Source organism: Vicia villosa, unplaced genomic scaffold, assembly GCF_029867415.1.
Source record: "Vicia villosa cultivar HV-30 ecotype Madison, WI unplaced genomic scaffold, Vvil1.0 ctg.000282F_1_1, whole genome shotgun sequence".
NCBI classification, from domain to species: Eukaryota; Viridiplantae; Streptophyta; class Magnoliopsida; order Fabales; family Fabaceae; genus Vicia; species Vicia villosa.
Window position 1 is genome coordinate 686,127 of NW_026705120.1, and position 21,485 is coordinate 707,611.

The 21,485-nt window shown below is 31.5% G+C and overlaps 1 protein-coding gene across 1 annotated transcript; it reads left to right on the top strand.

The window, feature by feature from the left end:
* Positions 1 to 811: 811 nt before the first annotated feature.
* LOC131626329 (uncharacterized) lies at positions 812 to 6,237 on the top strand. The gene is made up of 8 exons (XM_058897163.1): positions 812 to 1,610; positions 2,627 to 2,703; positions 2,820 to 2,988; positions 3,505 to 3,593; positions 3,690 to 3,854; positions 3,972 to 4,049; positions 4,679 to 4,782; positions 5,457 to 6,237. Exons 1-8 carry the CDS (start codon positions 1,268 to 1,270, stop codon positions 5,560 to 5,562), a joined length of 1,131 nt encoding a protein of 376 aa, XP_058753146.1. The 5' UTR covers positions 812 to 1,267; the 3' UTR covers positions 5,563 to 6,237.
* The last annotated feature ends 15,248 nt before the right edge of the window (positions 6,238 to 21,485 follow it).

Here is a 21,485-nt window from a genome sequence, read left to right on the forward strand (position 1 = left end):
GGGACCCGACTATTTGACAGCAACATACAAGAATACATGTCCAACGAGCGCATGGAGGGGCTAATCCGAGGACCACCTACCCAGACACAGCAAGAACAACCAAGGAATATGGGGGGTCGTGGAGAAGTGGTTCGTCGAGATCCTTTCAACCGGATTCGAATAGTTCCAGATTGCGGAACCGGCGGTGAGTGGGGCCATGGTCCGGCGCCGGGTCGGAGGGGTCATGGTCGGAGGGGTCGTGAATAGCATAATATCCATGTTTTATAATTTTTCTTTTTTTTACCGTATTTGTAATGTTTGAACTGTATGACCGTATTTGTAATGTTGTTTATGCATTTCTTGTATTTGTAATGTTTGGAATGAATGACATGTGGTGTTTCATTATTTATTTAATTGTTAAAACAATTTATTAATAAATGAAAAAAACAAAATATAATTTATTTATTTATGTTAAAAACAATTTTATTAATAAATAACAAAAAAAAAATAGTATATAAACAATTAAAAAAAAAAAAAGGAAATGTGCATATAGGCGCCACCCTAGGTGGCTAAAAAGAGAAAATACACATTGATGCCACATGGGGTGACGCATAGGTTATGAAGAATTACTCTTTGGCGCCACCAGAGGTGGCTCCTATGTGAAGACCACCTCTGAAACCTGGTCATACAGGTAATTTTTTCGAAAAGATGATTTTTGGTGTAAATAAATTATTAAACATGGTTATTTGGATTTTTTTTTCAATTTGTGTTAGTTAAACAAATAAAAGCGCGTAACTTTACAGATGAAGCATTATCTCCTCATCACGCCCAAACATCAAACTGATATACAGTTACACAGACAAGAACAATAAAAAGTAAAACAAACCCATGAACTTCATGACTTTGACTTTTCTTATCTCCTTCTGGTTGTTCCACCGTCACTGGTTTAACGTTAAATTCTGTCATCAACTACCAAATTATCTTTTCCTCTTTCACACATTCCCCTTTTCTTTTCCCTTCTCTATCGCTATTTATTGCATTGTTAAAAAAAAAAAAATACATATCTTTTCCTTCGAGTCAAAGAAAAGAAAAAAAAAAAACGTAATTGCAAAAAAAAAAAACTAACAGAAAAGGGAAATTTTCAAATAAATTAGGGTTTCAAATTTCTTGTGTTGCTGCAACATGATGGTATCAGAATCATTACCACCGTTATCGTTATTTTCTGGAGGTGTAAATAGCATCACTGTGTCCAATTTTCTCTCGTGGTGATTCTTCTGAGCCCGTGATCATGATTCCTTGTACGAGCATTCGGTTACGGGCTAATTCTGGTTCTGGATACGAGGAAGTTGTGATCGGAAACGGTGGAGAGGGAGATCGGGTTGAGGAATTGAGCTGTAATGAGGTGATTGGTGGCCGTGGTTTGGTGTTGTCCGAGGAGGCTCGCCGTGCTATAGCGGAGGAGAGGGTTCCTCTTGTGTCATTGGCCGATGTTGTCGGTGGTGGCGGTGGTGGTAGGGGTGGCTCCTCCAGTCACTCGAGGATTGATTTTCAGCGGATTGTGAAGCTTGTTGAACAGATTCTTCCTTTCTCCCTCTTGTTGTTGGTTGTTTTGATTCGCCAGCATTTGCAAGGTATCAGTTTCTTGTCTTATGTTGTCTTCATATTCTCCTGCATATTGGTTTGGATTGAAGTGTTTAATATGGAGTAATTCGATGCTACTATAGAGTATATACTTTAATCACAGACTGAACAAATTTCCTTTTGTTGCTCACTTTTAAGAGATACTGTGTGTGCTTGTTTGGCTTGTTTTTGCCTTCATATAGCTTGCCATTTGGAGTGATGGAAACTGTTATTTGTATTAACTAACATGTGTGCTATCCATTTTGTTTGAAGTAGTTTTCGGTTTTGCTGACTTTTTTACATGTTTTATGTTAATTCTGATCGAAGTAATGCCTGTATGAGCTGTGTGGTTTTCAACTGTGTGACCAAGAGGGTTGATCATAAGAAAATATCGCGTGGAATGATTTCTGAGAACTTTGTTGTGTTGTGCTCGGTTTTTGTTTACTATTTCTCGTACTTAGAGTTGGAGGCGCCTCTCCTTTGTAAGGGAATTGGATTGGATTTGTCCCGAACTAGAAATGTAACGATGAGATTTTAAAGTTGATTAAGATACTATACTGATGCCTTGTGTTTCTTTAATGATCCTTACTTGATGATATCTAAGGCTTACTTAATGAACAAGACTATATTAGGTGCTACCATGCTATCTATGTTCCCTGTGAATTGGGTGTATCTTTTCTTCTTCTTTGCTAATTCTTCATTCCTTCTGAAAAGGGGGTAATAAACAACATCGTTTGTTTTTTAACTGTAATTTGTATTGAATTAATTTCTTAATTGATTTTAGGGTCTAAGGGCATAGTAAATTGCTTCTCATTTATAATTTATTTAGTTTCAGTTTCTTATGATTTTATTCCTTGGCCATTTTTTCTGAACAAAATAATGTCAGTAGTTAGCGTGTTATGTTAGTGGGGGAGTTGAGACAATATGCTCTGTACCACTCCAACTCTAAATCCACCCCCCCAAACCAACCCATCCACCTCATCGCTCCCAACTTAACTTTGTGATATTTGTGTATGAAAACTTGCAGGTTTCTTTGTCACAATCACTGTATCAGCTGTAATGTTCAAGTCAAATGAAATTGTTAAGAAACAGACTGCTCTAAAGGTACTATGCCCATAGTTTTGCAAGTCATTTAGAATTTTTATTTCCAAATGAAGCGTCTACTTCATAAAAACACGCCAAAACAGTTAGAGAGATTCAGTTCAAGTTCTGTTTTGCAGGGAGATCAGAAAGTTTCTATTCTTCTTGGTGTCGCTTTTTCCTTCATGCTGTATGTGACATGCATTTACTGGTGGTATCGGAATGATGATATTTTACTTCCACTGGCCTTGTTTCCACCAAAAGCAACACCACCTTTCTGGCATGCAATATTCATCATTTTGGTTAATGGTATGGATTCATTGTATATTGTTATCATTTGTTTGCACTAGACCGTTTATTTGCATTATCAGACTTAGTGACATAAATATATGTTAATAGTTTGTGATTGATATAGAAAGCAATCTGCTTAGCAAAAAATTATGCAGTTTTGGGTCAATTGTCAAATACTTGATAAATATACTAGGTGCTTTTAAGTGTCAGCATAATAGAAGGGTTATTTGTTTGATTAATAATGATGAATGACAACCTTTCCTTTTTGTTTTCATTTCATAATTTATTTCTATTTTGAGAGATTTGTATCATTTAAAGTATATCATGGGTGTGGATGGAGAAGAGTGACATTCTCTTTTGTATTTAGTCAGTTGGATAAGACTAAAACTGAGTATATTTTTTTATACTTCTGTTGCAAAAAGGGTCTTTTGTCTATTCTTGATATTGGTGTTTTTTGTGGCATACAATTATTCTGATTCTGTTGGGGAAAAAAACTGGTTGGTATCCCTGATCATAATATTCATTGGTTTTCAGACATTTTGGTGCGGCAAGCGACAATGGCTTTCAAGTGTTTGTTGCTGCTTTACTACAAAAATGGCAGATGCCATAACTTCCGTCGACAGGTTAGGAGTAGTTCACTTGCTTTTCAAAACAAGTCTGTAATTTTAGAGTATAATTTCCTGCTGCAGCCATCTGAAAGTGTTTTAAACTGTTTTAAGGCTCAAATGTTAACTCTGGTTGAGTACACACTGCTGTTGTATCGTGCTTTCTTGCCAACACCAGTTTGGTACCGATTTTTCTTTAACAAGGACTTTGGAAGCCTCTTCTCATCATTGATCACAGGATTGTATATAACATTCAAGCTAACATCTGCAATTGAGAAAGTAAGCTTTCATTCTTTAAAATTGGCTTTCCTACTTATGCTGTATATAAAGATGTTTGTGCATGACTAATGACCCTAAAATTTTTCCATTTTCTTTAACCTTTTATATGTTTATTAGGTCCAATGTTTCATTCGTGCTTTAAAAGCGATGTCAAGAAAGGAAGTTCATTATGGGGTTTATGCCACAACAGAACAGGTAATTATTCTGAAAATGATTGAATCTGGTTATGAATAATTGCAATTATTATTGATGCCGTTTTGTTGCTTGGACATTGCAGCTTTCTTACATTTATTAATGCATGTAAAATCTACAAAAATATTTAAAATTGGATATACAAATTTCTTACATTTATTAAGCCATGTAAAATCTACAAAAATATTTAAAATTGGATTTACAAATTTTAGATGCAAAAGGTAAGGGACCTGTGTCCCTCCTTTAAACCTTTTGCCTTTTTGAAATTAAATTAAAGAATTGTATATTTAATTGAAGTTAAGAGTAGATAAATTAATGCATCTGTCTAAGATTATAGTAAAAAAGGATGTGGTATATGCTTGCATTCACTACAGAATACAGTACCTCATGACACCAGTTTGGTTAGAACTTTGTCTATGTCCCTCATCTCACCAACCAGGCTGCCTACATCGGATAAATTTTGCATTTGCATTGGTTTTTATTGTTGGAGTGTGTTTTTCTAATATATTTTCTAAATGATTGGTTAACGAACAACTTTGTATAATGTATATACCAGTATTTGTATAATAATCGAAGACTTTTTTTCACTGGCCTTTTTTATTAGTGATTCTAAGTTGAGTATCTAAATGCAGGTAAGTGCTGCTGGTGATCTTTGCGCTATATGCCAAGAGAAGATGCATGATCCTATCCTGTTGTGCTGTAAACACATGTTCTGCGAGGAGTGTGTATCTGAATGGTCAGTTCATAATTTCATTGTGTTTAGACCCTTGAAATTGCAAACATACAGCTTATTTAGAACAAATAACTATAGTGTTTTAGAAATAACAGAGGATTTTTTGGGGTGTACGCTACCAGTCTAGAGTATATCCCATAAGCCGCCTCTATTAATTATCATAGCGGTTGTACATATGCTTGTTTAAACTTTGTTGATATAAGGTAATTGTTTACATCTTGATACTTCAAAAATTAGCATATCTTTGCTAGGTTTTTCAGTGGTGTATAATACTTTCATTCGAAATAAATTCAGACTATGGAAATGTGTTACATGAATATTTATGTTCTTTTACTTATAAAAGTTGAAACTCTTGCTTATTATGCATCCTCAGACTGTTTATTACACTTGGATTCTGCCTCTTGATAGTTTTCGATTTCTTTCTTTATACTTTTCATTATTATCTAAGTCTTGCATTGTTAAGTTTGGATAATAATTGTATGGAACATGAGAATAGGGTATTAGGGAGAGATATTCACGGCCTTATCTGCACCAGAAGATGAGATTTCCCCAAACTATAGAACTATGATTCTGTGGCATGTTTTGCTTTCACCAACCCTCTATATTATAGAACATATATTACAGATTTGTTCAAAATTATCTTTTCATCTCATGTCTTTTACCAATTCATTTTCCAGGTTTGAGAGAGAATGGACTTGCCCGTTATGCAGGACATCGGTAAAACATGCTGATCTGCGGACCTTTGGAGATGGATCAACAAGTTTGTTTTTTCAGCTGTTTTGATCTTGCTTGGCTTGAATCATATTTTTAAGCTAAAATCAGCCTACCAAATATCATGTTAGTGCTTTGGTTTGGTAATTATTTTCCATGAATGGATTCCATGGAATTGATATTGAAGAAAATAATAATAAAGAAAAAAACATTTATGGCAATTAAAATTTATATTTTTAAATTTTCTTCTACCCTTATATTATCTCTCCTCAAGAAAACTGTAGAGATATTTTCTTTTTCTTTTTCAATTAGACATTTTGGACATAATTGTTCCTTATATTGATTCACTCGGTAAACATTGGTCATCGGCTAAGTTAGGTATATACGTAATCTATTATAGAGTTAAGTGTTTCCATATTTAATAGATTTTTTTCCCACGTAGTATAGTGGCTTGAGTTCAATCTTTAAAGATGAAGTGACCCTGTATCTAATGTCCATGCACAGCTACCAACTGAGCTGATTTAACGGAACAATAGAATTACTTTTAATTGACACAAAATTTTGTCAATCTAAAATTCATTTGACTCAGTTCTGTAACACGAAAATACTTTTACTCAAAAACAATCACTAAGAAAGTTTAGTTCTCTCAAGTTTAATTTGAGAAGAAACAAAGTTGACACAATTTTACATCAATGTATATGATTTTAGGCTTTTATTTTATTTTCTCTCTTTTCGGGTCATGTTTCTCTCTAGTTGGATCTAATGTTCATGTTCACTCCTATGTTGGAATACATTTGTTTTTGTGTCTAGATAAAACAATTGATTCAGTTTTTTCACATTGGATTCAAAATATTATGTAGGTGTCGAGTCTTTTGTGGTGATAATTCGAAATGAGTTGAATTTTGAAGCACTTTGTTTTTCTTGTTCTTTTTCAAACCACTATCAATCATCAATTATGTTATTTTATGTGCTTACAATGGGGCTTATAGAATGTAAACACTAAGAGAAGGAAGAAGGGAATGTTAAGATGATTAAGCAAAAGTAGTAATCATCCTGAAAATAAAATGTAAAGAGAATCAGCAAAAGATTAAACTTTTGAATATTGATATCTTAATAATGTGGTCCATTTGGTGGTCTGGCTGCTGCTCCCCACTGTGGCATTGTGGGTCATTGCATATCCCTCCTTTCCCCCATTTCATCACTCAAACTTTTGACTCCTGCCCACCAAAACTGCCACATTCATCTTTGCATGTATGACTTTAGTCATCACCTTTTTCTTGGTGGGAGTTCTCCCCCCACCCCCCTCCTCTCTCTCATATGTCCATTCCTTTCTTTCCTTCAGTTTACTATATACATGTATTTTCTCCCTGGTTCACTGTTCCTATACCTAGTTTTACTTTTGCCGTTTTTTTTGTGTGTAATTGCATATTTAATATCAGTGCAATAAGTCCTATATAGAGCTCCTACATCTTACTTTTAGTTTTGACACTCAAAGTGGACTTACTAATTCAGGGTTATGATTAGGGGTGAGAAAAGGCTTGGCCCAATTAAATTTGGTCAAGTCTAAGTCTACCCTACTAAAAATATTAAAGTTTAAGTAGGTCGGTAGTTTGTCACAACTTTATTTTTAGGTTTAATTTGACCTATTTGAAAGTCTGATTGATCTACTAGTCTACGTAAAAGTCTATTTTATTTAAAAATATGTTAATAAGCAATTCAATCAATGTTTCTATAAATTAAAAAGCTAAAAATTCAATAATACTAAAATTTGTTTGTATTGATTTATCTGAGTTTACCTAATAGCATAAATATTTTGAGATTATTTATTTATATAAATTTAAGCATACTAAATAAAGAAAATATTATTTATAAAAGTTATGATTTCAATTTCCAATGCATTTTTAATGCATTGAATGCATGCATTTTTTAAAAAGTAAGATAAATTAAAAAAAATTAAAAATATATTAATTATTCAATAAATTAAAAAAAAATCTTTCCATAAATAGAATAAGGGCTCGTTTGTTTTGGCTTTTTTTAAAAATGATTTTTATAGTGTTACTGTTATGAATAAATATTATTGTGGATGTCCATATGTATTCTAATCTTCAATCTTCATATTCCCTAGTAAGTGGTATAGTAAGGTTATGATTTTTCACCTTCCTAATGTCCTATAAATAAGGTTCACTTTGCAATGTAGATAATACTTCTTGAAGAAGATAATAAAATACCATTTTCTCTCTTACTTCCTCTACTTCATCTCTGTATTATTTTTGTTAATTTCATAACACGTTATCAACACGAAGCTCTACCAAACTTGAAAAAAAATTTGAAGTCCTAACTGTTAGAGGTAATATTAGTTAATTATTTTATTGTTTTACTTTCTCATTATCTGTGTTGAATTTTGATATTATATCTTATTAAATTATCAATAATATCTGAAGGATTACAAAACAACGTGTTTGTTATATAGTTCCTGAAGAATTTAACAAATATCCATTAAAGATAGTATTAATTTGTTATATAGTTCCTGAAGAACTACAAAATGTGATTGAGTTCCTGAAGAATTATAAAAAAAAATATTTGTGATTGTGATTGAGTTCCTGAAGAACTACACACAAAAAAATCTCTCTTAAACTAATGTTAAGATATCTTAGGAGGATTGCTTAAAGAATTATTTTTCTTAATCGATGTGAATATTTGTGACATGACTTTGAAGAGTTTTTTTAGCTTCCTAGAAGGATTATGCAAATAAAGGTTTCTTTTTATCACTACGAAGATCATTTTTGATATATAATTCTCGAAGAGTTAAAGTTTTAAAATAAGGATTTCTCACACCTTACAATGTTGTATCTATAATATTAGAAGAATTTCATCATGATATTAATGAATCCCGGAAGGATTGCATCTATACTAATAACATATTCCAGAAGGATTGCATCTATACTAATAACATATCCCAGAAGGATTGCATCTGTTATGTTAAAAATTTGAAAAATGATTGCATCATCTATATTATCGAATTCTAGATGGATTGGATCAATAATAGTGAAGTATTTTAGAAGGATTTCACAAAGAAATTTGTATGTTTCAATGTAAAAAAACTTGTAATATACTCATAAAATGTTTGTCATTCCAGAAGAATGACATGAGTGACTCTAACACACCCCAGAAGGATAACTATATTTTTAGATTATTGTAATTTTCTAGCATTTGGCTATGTTAAAAACTTATTAAATTGGTTTGAGTATAAATTATTTCATAATTAGAATTATAAATTTATATATTTCATCTATATATATGATGATATAATTTTAGTGATATGATTTTGTATGATTTTGATAATTATATGATAATATGTTCATATGCATGTGTATGATTAAAGTATTAAATCATGAGATATTATTAGGATGATCAATGTTTGCGGATACAATTTTTTTTATTCACATTATTTCTAAATATTGATATTTTAACAAGAGAATTAAAACATTGCAATCTATTAAAGAATATATCAATAGTCTAAAGTTGCTACATATTTTAAATTTGTTATAATAGTGCTTCGATTTCTCATATAAATCTTAATTATATTATTTTTTTCTTTTTACAAGTATAGTGTATGGATGACATTTGTTAGTCCATCTTAAAGGCACACGAAAGTAAGCTCATATTTTGATAGAGTCGAGATTCGAATGAACTTTAATCCTTTATATTTCCTTTTTGTGTGTTCTCTTTATGTCTTGCCAAATATTTTCGTCATAGATAATTCACATGAATTATACTGGAGGTATTGAATATCTTTGTATTACACAAATGAATTTGGACATAAAATATATAATAGAAAAGTTACCGGATTTTTCCTCGGGCTTGTATTACACTTATATTAGTGCAATTTAAGCACATATCACTGTAAACCAGTAGTTTACAAATTACACTTAAATGTGTTGTTGGTAAAACCGGTTGAGTCATCTTGGATATAATATCATGCGAATAATTTGTATTGAAGAATCAGAAGTTTCTTCAATCCAGTAAATTTTTGTCTGTTTCTAAAGGAAAATAAAAATTTGAGAAATTGTGTTTTTATGACATTAACTGTTGCATCGACTAAAATATCATGCACATGTCTCTACTCACAACCAGAAGTTTGTGAAATTATTTTCTCAACTAATTAGACTAAGATCTTGTTTTATGGATTTTTTAGAAATTCCTGTATAAGTATCACATATATTATTAAAATTGATATTGAATATCATGTAATATATGTTCATAAAAAAAAATGGGCCCGAAGATCCATTCTTTAGACGTCTAAAGTTAATTATATGGTTGATACTTATGAGATCATCAATTCTAAATTATATATGTATGATATTAATATATTTATTCGCATTAAGCCAACAAGATACTCTATCTTAGTCCTCCCTAATTTATTCTAATACTTCACATCTTAGTGAACATTTAGATGTGTTGTGTATATTCCAATTGCTCCAATATAATACATTAAGATGAGTCATGAAAGAATATTGGAAAAATATAATTAATATGAATATCAATTTTGAGGACATAATTTGAGAAAATAATTAAATACTTGATTGCAGTCCAGTAGGCTGATTATCACTTGATAAATTAATTTTCCCAATATTAGGGGGAGGGAATAAGTAGCTGAAATCATGAACAAAAAGTTCAAATGAACAACTGAAATCATGAACAAGAAGTTCAAATGAACAATTTAAAATAAATTGTTGTCATGATCCTCGTACAAATCAATATGAACCAAAAGTTCAAAATATAATTCATTTGCAAAGTTTATGAAATAAATTATCAGCGGATAATACTACACTCAAAGTGGATTCTCCTATTAGATAATACAATATTCCAAATGAGTTGTTGCTGCGCCTGAAGCGTGGTATGAAAGTCGGTTCCAATGTTAAAAGTCCTCTACTAAGAAAAGAAACTAAAGATGACCCAAGTGAGGATATGAAAATGCTAAGAGCACTTTGACCTAATTTAATTTTTCAGTTCCAGAAGAACAAATCAAGTACTTGAAATATGAAATTAAGAGATCTCGATAAATTATGTCATGGATGAAATGAAATGGAACCGAAATTGATATAACCAAATAAAGTCAATATTGACAATGTCTTTTTATACAAAATAGTGCTAAAAGTGATAAATGATAACGAAGATCATGAGTCAAAGTCTATTAAAGATTTTAGACTAAGTGAGAATTGGCCAAAATAAATATATTCAATTGAATAAGAATTAAACTCACTTTACAAGTGACTCACTTTTGGTCCTGTAGTCTGAACACCTCAAGGTGTGAAACTAATTGGATATAAACGAGTTTTTGTGAAAAAGAAAAATAAGAATGATATAAAGTTTGATTTATTGCTCAATAATTTTCATAAAGACCTATGATTGATTTTGATAAAACATATTCACCTATAGTAGATTTAATCGATTTTCGATAATTAATTAGCCTTGTAACACATGAAGGGCTTAATTCGAACATGATGGATGTTATGACATATTATTTATATGGTTCACTTAATAGTGACATTTTCATAAAACTTCCTGAAAGGTTCAATATACTGGAGGCACAGAATTTTGGATCTCGAGAAAACTACTCCATCAAATTGAACATGTTTCTCTATGGGTTGAAACAATCTGGACGCATATGGTATAATCACCACAGTGAATATTTACTAAAGGGTGGATATACAAATAACTCAATTTGACCTTGTATTTTCATAAAATGGTGTGGAAAAGTATTTGCAATAATAGTTGTCTATGTGGATGACATAAGTATTATTGAAACTCTTGAAGAGCTTCCAAAAGCTATAAATTGCTTAAATAAAGAGTTTAAGATGAAGGATCTAGAAAAGACAAAATATGTCTAGGTTTGCAAATTGAGCATGTAGACAAAAGAATATTTGTACATCAATAAGGTTATATAGAAAAGTGTTGAAATGATTCTATATGGACAAATGTCACATGTTGCCTACTCCAATATGGTTGTTAGATCATTAGATATGGAGAAAGATCTTTTTAGGCCTCGAGAAAAGGATGAAAATTGCTTGGTCCTGAAGTACCATATCTCAGTGCAGTTGGAGTACTAATGCACCTTACTAATTATACACATCATGATATATCATTTATGGTCAATCTATAAGTAAGATATAATTATTCACCTACACAAATAAATTGGAAAGCGGTCAAACATATACTTCGTTATCTTAGTGATACAGGTTACTTGTCAGATTCTCACAATGGTAGATCGGAAAGAGGTTATTTGTTTACATGTGATGGTACAACCATTTCGTGGAGATCTATAAAACAAATCATGGCACCAATGACTATAAAGAATATCGTCTCACATATAAATGTATGCATGAGGGGGAGAAATACATATGTTTTGCACTCTTTTTCCCTTCACCATGGTTTTATCCCATTGGGTTTTCCTGGTAAGGTTTTTAACGAGGCAATTCATATTCAAAGGATATTGTACTCTTTTTCCTTCACTAGAATTTTTTCCACTGAGTTTTTTTTAGTAAGGTTTTAACGAGGCATATCCTCAATGGACATCCAAGGGGGAGTGTTATGAATAAATATTATTGTGGATGTCCATATGTATTCTAATCTTCAATCTTCATATTCCCTATTAAGTGGTATAAATACCACTTTCTCTCTTACTTTCTCTACTTCATCTCTGTATTATTTTTGTTAATTTCATAACAGTTACCAAATTTTGTGAAAAAAATTTTTACAAAGAAACTTTTTATAAAAGTTTCAAATAAAAATTTTGTTTGAATAGTTATTCTTAAAATGTAATTTTAGGTATTTCATCTATTTATGGGGAAAAAATTTGGATATCAAAATTTCAAAAAATCACTTAATTTTGAAGCTATTTCAAATGGATTTTCATAAAAATCATTTTTGAACTACAACTTTTTGAAAAAATTATGATTTTGACTAAGTTTTGGTCTTTAATTATGTTTGTTTATATTATAAGATGTCAAAACTAATGTTCCATTTTAGAAAAAACGAATATAAAAAAACTTGTAATATTTCAAAAAACGATTTTACAAAATCTATTTTCAAAAATACAAAGAAAAAATCCATTTTTTTAAAGCTAAAATAAACTGGCATTAAGTGAGAATTGCAGTTTTGGTGGTTTGTTGTGACACCTAACATGGAGTGTTGTGAAGAAATAGATAGTTATAGTCATCAACCAGTTTGTGTAAGCGAGCATCATATCCCAATGAGAATTGAATCAAAGTTTGCTTGGACAATGAGCTGTAAGTGCATGCACGGCTGTCGTGGATCGAGCACACAATGCACGTGTATGTCATCCATGACAGACATCACAGGTTAAGCAATTTTGATGAACACTATGAAAAAGGTACATTATTTATCTTTGGAGAGGGTCCAAATATTGCAATATTATTAGTGTGAGTGAGTGAAATTTATTTATCCCCCCACTATATTGTGCACTTTCCCTCCCGTCTTTGACTCTGACGACGACACTGACCCATCATGTCTATATGGATTTTTCAGCTATTGATCTGAAAAGATAAAGTAGCGTAAATATATAAAATTATAATAATAATACTAATGCATTTTCATTGTTGGCCATTATAATTGTTACTGCATATCATGTCCTCTTTTGGCCTTTATATATACAGTTTTCATTTCTTCATCATAACATAACACACTCGTTTTCTTTCATCTAGCATATATAGCATAGATATATAGTATGTCTGAGTTTAGGAATTCTGGCAGAATCTGTCTGGGTTTTTTGATAAGTGTGAGATTGGGAGAGAAAGAGAGTGAAGGGGCTTCCTTCAGTCTATGCACATGAGGTATATACCGGTTGCTGCTGAATTGTATCTGCTGACTCATTCATGAATGGAGCAATGGATCAATGGAGCCTCTGTATATATGTGCATGGACTGAAGGGGAGCTCCTTCTTTCTGTTGCCTCCATTTGTATGTATGTGTCTCAATCAACTCTTACAAAAAATCTTCAAATATCCTTTCTGCTTCTTTTGTAAGTATATATTGACTCTTCACATCATTGCCCAAGATTTTGCATTCATGTATATGTTTATATGAATACTCACTCTTAAATGTTTAAATTATATGCATTTATATATTTTATTCATGCTAAAATTATAGTAGTAATAACTATTTATATTTTCTTAAGAAATGAAGAGAATTTTTATCCACTCGATTTGATTTTCACTTTTATGTTGAATATGATAAATTGTTAGTTTTAAAGTTTTCAAATGATCTCCACGATTAACTCAAATCTTATTGACTTATTCATTTTTGAATTATGAATTTTAGGGAATTGTTCAATACATTCTATGTACGAATTTTCAAAAATACTCTTCGGATCCGTTTGGTTCAATCGAAGGGAGGAGAGACAAGAGGAGAAATTTTTATCAAGGAGAGGGGAGTGGAGAGATTTTAATTACAACGTATGTTTGGTTCAATATATGAAGGGGAAGAGAAGGGGAGAAATTTTATTTACAAATATGTTTGGTTCAAAGGGGAGGGGAGGTATTTTGAAACTAATTTATATTTTTAACTTTGTAATTTTACCATAAAACTCATGATAGTTACCATTTATAATTTAAATATAAATTCATTGATGAAATATAAGTATTCAATTCGATAACACCAAAAAAAAATATTAAAACATAACGGTTATAATATATAATTTTAAAAAGATTATTGAATACAATAAAATCTAACAAAAATATTATAATAATTAAAAATTAAAAAGTAACATAAAAAATATAAAAAAAATTAATTATAGTTATAATAAAAGTAAATATGTCAATATAATTATAATTAAAATGTAGCACCTCCCTTCCCCTCCAAATTAGGGGTGGCAAAGCGGGCGGCCCGCCCCGCCCTGTCATATGCCCGCCAAAAAAAGAGTGGGGCAGGCAAGTCCACAAATTGGAATGGAAACCTAGCCCGCCCAGCCAAGGTGGCGGGCGGCGGGTTTGCCTGCCTATTTTTTATTTATTATTTTTACATTTTAATTAGATTTTTGACATAGTTTTTAGAACAATTTTTTATAAAGCATTTTTCAACAAATTTTACTTAAAAATATTGCATATATTCACAAATAAATGTATACAATAAAATCATCAAGAATTAGAATTATTAGAATTAACTTAAAAAATAGCGGAATTTGACGGAGCGACGGGTTTTGGCGGGTGGAGGGCTTTGGTATGGAGGGCTATGGCGGGTAGCGGGTTTTGGCGGGGCGGGCTATGGCGGATGGTGGGCCTAAAATGTCAATCCAACCTGCCAATTTTTGGCGGGTGCACGGGCTGGCCTAGTTTGTCACCCTACTCCAAATCGGAGGAAAGCAAAAAGTGGCTCAAGAGAGAATTTGGTCCCCTCCATCTACCTCCCATCCCCCTCTTAAAATTTGAACCTAACACATAAACTATTAAATATTACCTTCCCTCCCCTCCATTTACCTTCAATCAAACATACCCTTAGGTTTATGATTTTAAAATTTGGATGCGATTGAAATATACAATAAATTTTGAAACACGCCAAAACAAATTTTAAAAATAAATTTGGATTTTAAAATTTGAGTTCTTTCCTGATACTACTACTTAATCACACCACATAATCATTGTAATACGGTGGGAGAACGGACTTTTTAGAAAATGTTGCGGATAGCAAGAGTCGCCACCGACTTTTATTTTATCAAATATATAGAAAGGCTAAAAGAACGGGAAAAACCTTTTAAAAAGATTTTGAGTTTGGGGGATAGGTTATACAAAGGGAAGGTGTAAGCATAATTTGTATCCATGGCTATCCATGGGCTCTTAATTGCTTAGCTCACTTTTTTTTTAAATGTTTGGAGTGTATTGTGTGAATAGGAAAAGAATTTGAATAAGAACTTTAGCTTGTAAATAAGCGTAGTCTTTTTGAAAAGATTCTTTGAAAAGGAGTGGGAAAAGATTTTGAAATTAGAATTAGAATTTGAATAGAGCAAGCAATCAGGAGCACCTACCCTAAGTTTAAAAAAATTGTTCTTTTAGATTTTCAGTTTGAAAAGGCTATCCATACCATAAGAGGGTAAGAAGTCCTTTCATTGGATGTTGAAGGGTTATCGAGAAACATCGTTCGCCATAAAACTGTCCCTACCATGTAGAGGTAGGTAGTCTTTAGGGAAGGATATAATAGTTATTAATCTTTTTTAGGCAACAGGCGAGGATACCTTAACAATTAGGATAATCATCATTACCGAGGCAACATCGAGGGGACTATGATCTTATGATGATGAACTGAGAGTAACATTTATTTTGCTTAGGTATCCTTGTATTCGAGGGACTTGACTATTTTAGAATCGTAATTAAAAGGCAACAAGCAGCATAAGAAGGGTTACCCTAAAGGTGTGTGTGTGGCACAATCATGTGGTTAAATTCAAATATTTATCTTGTAAATAAGCAGTCTAATTCATTTTAACAAGGCTTGCACTCCCTAAGATTACTAACCACAGCAGCAAAAATAAAGGCATAATTAAAAGTTCCTACACTATTACAATAAACACCTGTAGGTAAAAAATAAAGGCAAGAAAAGTAAACCTAAACTATTACAATAAAACCCTGCGCCTTATACATAGTTTCTAGAATTTAAATGGCAGAAATTAAACAAAATTAAAATAAAGGCAAATAATTTAAATAAAATAAATTAAAATAAAGGAAAACAATTTAAATAAAATAAATAAAAATAAAGGCTAATAATTTAAATAAAATAAATTAAAATAAAGGCAAATAATTAAAATAAAAAAAAACAAAATTTAAATAAAATAGATAATTAAAATTAAAGGCATGCGACAATCAAGGGAGTATGAGGTGAGAAGAGAATTGCGATGAAGAAATTCAATGTTTGATTACAAAACCATAAACCTAAAGGTAAAAATGAGGTGAGAAGAGAATTGCGATGAAGAAATTCAATGTTTGATTACAAAACCATAAACCTAAAGGTAAAAACCTAAGGGTAAGAAGATTATAACTTAAAACCTGATGAAATAAAACCTAGTGGGTAAACCTAAACCTTAAAGGTTAATGGCTAAAAAAAAACCTAAGGGTAAAAACCTAAGTCTAGTTTATGGCGCTACTTACATAAAAGTTTTCCTTGGATATTTATGGTTTGAGGTTAAAGGCAAAAACCTAATTTAAATTAAATAAAAAAAAATCTTAATTGATTAAAATTAACCTAAATCTAAAAAATGTTATTGTTGAATTAACTTAAATTTAAAAAATTAATTATTTAAGCCTAAAAATAAATATTACTCTAAATTATTAATTTAAATTAAAAAAACAAATTAATTTTATAAAAAAAAGATTTTAGAGTGATTTATGAAAATAACATAAATTTTATGGTTTGAGAAAAAAATTAAGCTTTTAGTGAAAATTTAAATAATAAAACAATAATTAAAAAAATGAATTAAAGAAAAATCAGGATTTGATCTGATATGGTGTGGCTGGAGGTCCATAGGATGCCAATAGGATTTTCGAAGAGGAAAAAACTTTATGCCCTAACAATGGTAAACTCATATTCCTACACTGCTCCTCTTCAGCCAAAGGAAGTACTTGCAAAAATAGGATAATAATAATAATAATAATAACACAAGGAAAGAATTGGGGTTAAGAAAATTAAATTATGGACAAAATTACAAATAACTTGATTTGGCCAAATACCAAAAGGTTTTTCGCCAAATACGAATAACCTTGATTTGGCCAAAAGCCAAAAGGCTTTTGGCCAAATACGAATAACCTCCTTGAGGTCAAGGGATAAAGCTCCTTCCAGTTGGCTTGAGGTCAATGGATAAAGCTCCTTCCAGTTGGCCAATCCATAGGAAACCTGTTCATAAACCATGCAATGTTACGGTTAAGAAAACAAATGGAAAAATAGAAAAGTGATCAAAATAAAATCAAAAAAATATAAAAACCTAATCATAAATCAAATAAAAAAAGATAACGAAGCTACAAATTTTTTGAGATTTTTTTGAAAATATAAAAATAGAAATTAAATCAAATAAAGAAAAACGAGGAATTTGCGATTTTGAGAATTCGGCTGATAGGCTGGAAAATTTATCACTTTGCTGTAATCGGAATTAGAGTGACGGAAGATTATTCGTAAAGGTCAGAAACGACGGTAAAGGGTTTTTTGTGGATGGGTGTTTAATCATGAGAGTTGTTGAATGTTAGTGTATGGGAATTGAGAATTTGGTAGAGGTGAATGGTTTGTGAGTGGTTAAAAATAAGGGTTGTTAGTTATTTATAAGAAAACATTAGGTTAAAAGGAAAATGGGCTTGGACCTCGCTAAGAGCTTAACTTATTTTATTTTCCTTATTTTGAATTATTTAAATGAATAAATCAAAACAATTGAAATAAAACAATTTAAGGGGTGATTGGATTAAAACTGCGGTCGAATAATGAATTTGCTCAATTTGGACTTTATGCATTGACTCAAAATTTTCCAACTTTTACCAGCCATAATTTTCTCAATTTTCATTATTTGAGAATAATTTTGAATTTGTTGGGAAGCTTAGGATGTCCTCTTCAATTATTTTCGCACTTGAAGATTTTTGTCTTTAAAAATGAGATGACAAATTTTGGGGTATGACAATCATCATAATACAATATAGAACGATGTTTAGGAGTGTTTTTGAGTTTTGAAACCCGAAATATATTGTGTCATCACGAAATCATAATCATAAACATATTCTACGAGTTATTCAAGGTTTTGAAATTTGGAATATGCCCTATATAAAAAATAGAAGCAATTTCATGATCACATACAAGAGATGAAAAAGTACAAATTAACATAAATATTTGTTATCATATATATATACAAAATAAGTAACATTATATAGATTTTTGTTAACATAAATCTAACATGACATTTCACGATCAAGAGATGATTGAGGGCATTTCAACATCTTTAGAATATCGTCGGTCAATCTTGACATTTTTGTATCCACCTCGATCAGATCCTTTAATGCGTAACGGTGAAATATACTCCACATAACTCTTATATATTCATCCATCTTAACATTAAAGTTGGCGAACTTCACCTTTACTTCATTATAAGTTGAAGGTGAACGATACTTATCTTATCCACCCTTCAACTTTTTAAGTAGCGCAAGAGATTATTCAATTTGGATTTCAAACTATAAGAGAGATGTCTTTTGTAACCCTAAATTCATGATAAGAAATCACGTCGTTGAAGTAAACAAATGAGAGATATATATATTAAGGCATTGCAAAGTGTTTTTGATAGCTACATCTACATATGAGATATATTTATATAAGTTTTAGATAAATAAGAGCAAAAATAGATATTATGCCTCAGATGTCATTTTGAAAATTGAAATTTAGGTTCTATTAGATACAACTAAGCGTTTGTATGGAGATTGAAATTCGCAGTGACCCTTTTTCATATGAAATAACACTTCTATAAAAAATATGGTTTGTTCGGATATTAAAATCTAGAGTCATCCATTATAGAAACTGATCTTGCAAGCAGACAAGTTTACACATACTAAAACATGTTTTTTAATAGATAAAATTTTAAGTTTGTTGTGGTGCAAAAAATATCCGAGCAAGTAAATGCTCGAAAGCAAATAAAGTCGCCAAAAAAATTTATTTTTTTAAAGGGAAAACATCGATAAAATCCTAAAAGAACAAAATTATGGTTATCACAATCAAATTTAGGATTGGGAGTCGGTTATACGTGAGGAAGGTATTAGCGCCTTACGACATCTGTTGTAAACGACTGTTGCCTTTAAATAATTTTGCGAATAAAAGTGTTAGCCCATGGTGTTCGATCTCCTTAAATTATTGTGAAGTATTTACAAGGAAGGAAAAAAAGTTATTTTTATAAGGATGCTTGAAGATGTAAATCTTGCTCCTACGTATCCCCGGTGCGATGGATAATTTAACATTATGTAGTTCTTACCTAGAAAATAATTGTGTCTTGGTTGATTTTAAATAAAAAGGTTTGATCGTGCACAGGAAGAAAGAGTTCGTTAATTGAAAACAAAAAGAAAATGCTCGTGGTAAGGCGAAAAAAATTAGTTGTCGTTTTAGAAGGTAGACAAAGACAAGTGTTTGAACTAAAATAAGATGTATGTCTCGCGTTCGTTTACTCGAGGATAGAAGAATGTGCATCTAGTCCCTCCCCTTTTAATCCGATTTTGGCCTTTTAAAAAAAAAATGAACAACCAAGTTGTACAACTTGCATCTTGCAAACTCGACGGCTAAAATAGATATACACTTATGTACCAATTTTTATTGTTTGCACTTTAGTTATTAATCTATTAAACAAAAAGACAAGGTAATCAAAGTAAAAAAACTAATTAAAAAAATAAAAAACAAAAAACAAAAAGAAACACTTTTTTTAAAAATTTCCAAGGCTAAAACAAAAAAAGTACGAAATATGCCCAGGTGACAGTCGTCACCGTGGGTGATGGGAAGACCATCATTGTGTCAACCCAAATGACAGTCGTCTTGGATGTGTGACGGGTAAACCGTCATAAGAGCAAACCCAAATGACAGTCATCATGTGGGTGACGGGCAAGCGCATTTCCTAGACGAGGGTGACGAGTCACAAGACGACTGTCATCCTGTCAGTCACCAGTTACACAGCTTCATTTTCTCTCATTACATTACCGTGCTCTCTTTTTGTCATATTCATTCATTAACACATACACAATAACAATGGTACAATACCTTTTATGAACACAAATGAACTTACAATAACAACACATAAACAACTTAACATAACATGTATATTTTTATGAATAACAAAACTTACACTAACATCAACATGAATATTTCTTCTGAGCAACAAGCTTGTAACAACTAAGACATGAACATAACAACAAGTTCACAACAACAACAATATAGATATTACAACATGTTTATAACAACAATAGCATGAATATTATAATAACTCTTTAAGAACAACAATGTTAATATTACAATAAAACTTATAATAGTACGACATAAATATTTTAAGCAATAATGATAACTTATATGGATGTTGTTGTTTGTTGGTAAAGACTACAAGGGTAGAGGTTTTATGTATTATGAAGGTTGGGGTTTTAGTGTATGAAAAATGGTAGTAGTTGTTGTAAGGTTGAAGATGATGAATAGTGGTGATTTTTCTCACTGTTGCAGCCCCAAAAGTGTTGTAAATATCAGAATTTAAGGAAGCTGGAGAATTGAGAAAATACTTGGGAGTTCCTCTAACACGCAAAACCCATAAGCATAAATATTGCAACCACGCCATGGAGAATGTCATGGCTAAGCTAACAAGTAGGAAAGAAAATCAGTTGTCTTTTGCACTTAGAGTAACCTTAGTCAAATCAGTCATTGAGGCAATACCAACCTACAGTATGATGTTCTATGCATTATCCAAATAAAGCCTAAGTATATTAAAACTTTGTAAAAAAACTTCATATAGGGTGATACTGAGGAAGGGAAACATATTCATGTAGTGAATTGGAGTACTCTTACTGAACCTAAGAGAATGAGATCACTGGTTTGAGGAACTTAATAGTGACTAACAAAGCTTGTTTATTAAAGCTTGGGTGGATGCTAATAAGTGGGGAAAATATGCTTTGGTGTCAAGTGCTTAGAAGAAAGTATGGTAGAGGCTAGGGGTGGCAAACGAGTATGTTCGTTTCATTTAGGTCTGCCCCGTAAAAACCCACAAGAAAACAAGGTGGGGAGGGCATAGTTAAGGGCGCGGGCCTAAAATCTTAGCCCGCTCCGCAAAAAGTGAGGGCAGGGCAAGCTAAGCCCGCAGGCACTAGACTTTTTAAGCCTAAAAATACAAAAATTTATGTTATTGTGTGTACCTGCAAAAACACCTTAATACTGAGAAGTAGACTTTGATCCATATAAAATGGAGAATCCCCCTATTCTATTGTTGATTGCATCGTATTAAGAAAA

What these genes read in the sequence shown, in the direction of transcription:
- LOC131626329 (XM_058897163.1), top strand. Translation starts at nt 1,268, where the DNA reads ATGATTCCTTGTACGAGCATTCGGTTACGGGCTAATTCTGGTTCTGGA. An exon ending in TAACATCTGCAATTGAGAAA is followed by an intron (nt 3,855 to 3,971) that starts GTAAGCTTTCAT and finishes TATGTTTATTAG; the next exon opens with GTCCAATGTTTCATTCGTGC. An exon ending in GAGGAGTGTGTATCTGAATG is followed by an intron (nt 4,783 to 5,456) that starts GTCAGTTCATAA and finishes TTCATTTTCCAG; the next exon opens with GTTTGAGAGAGAATGGACTT.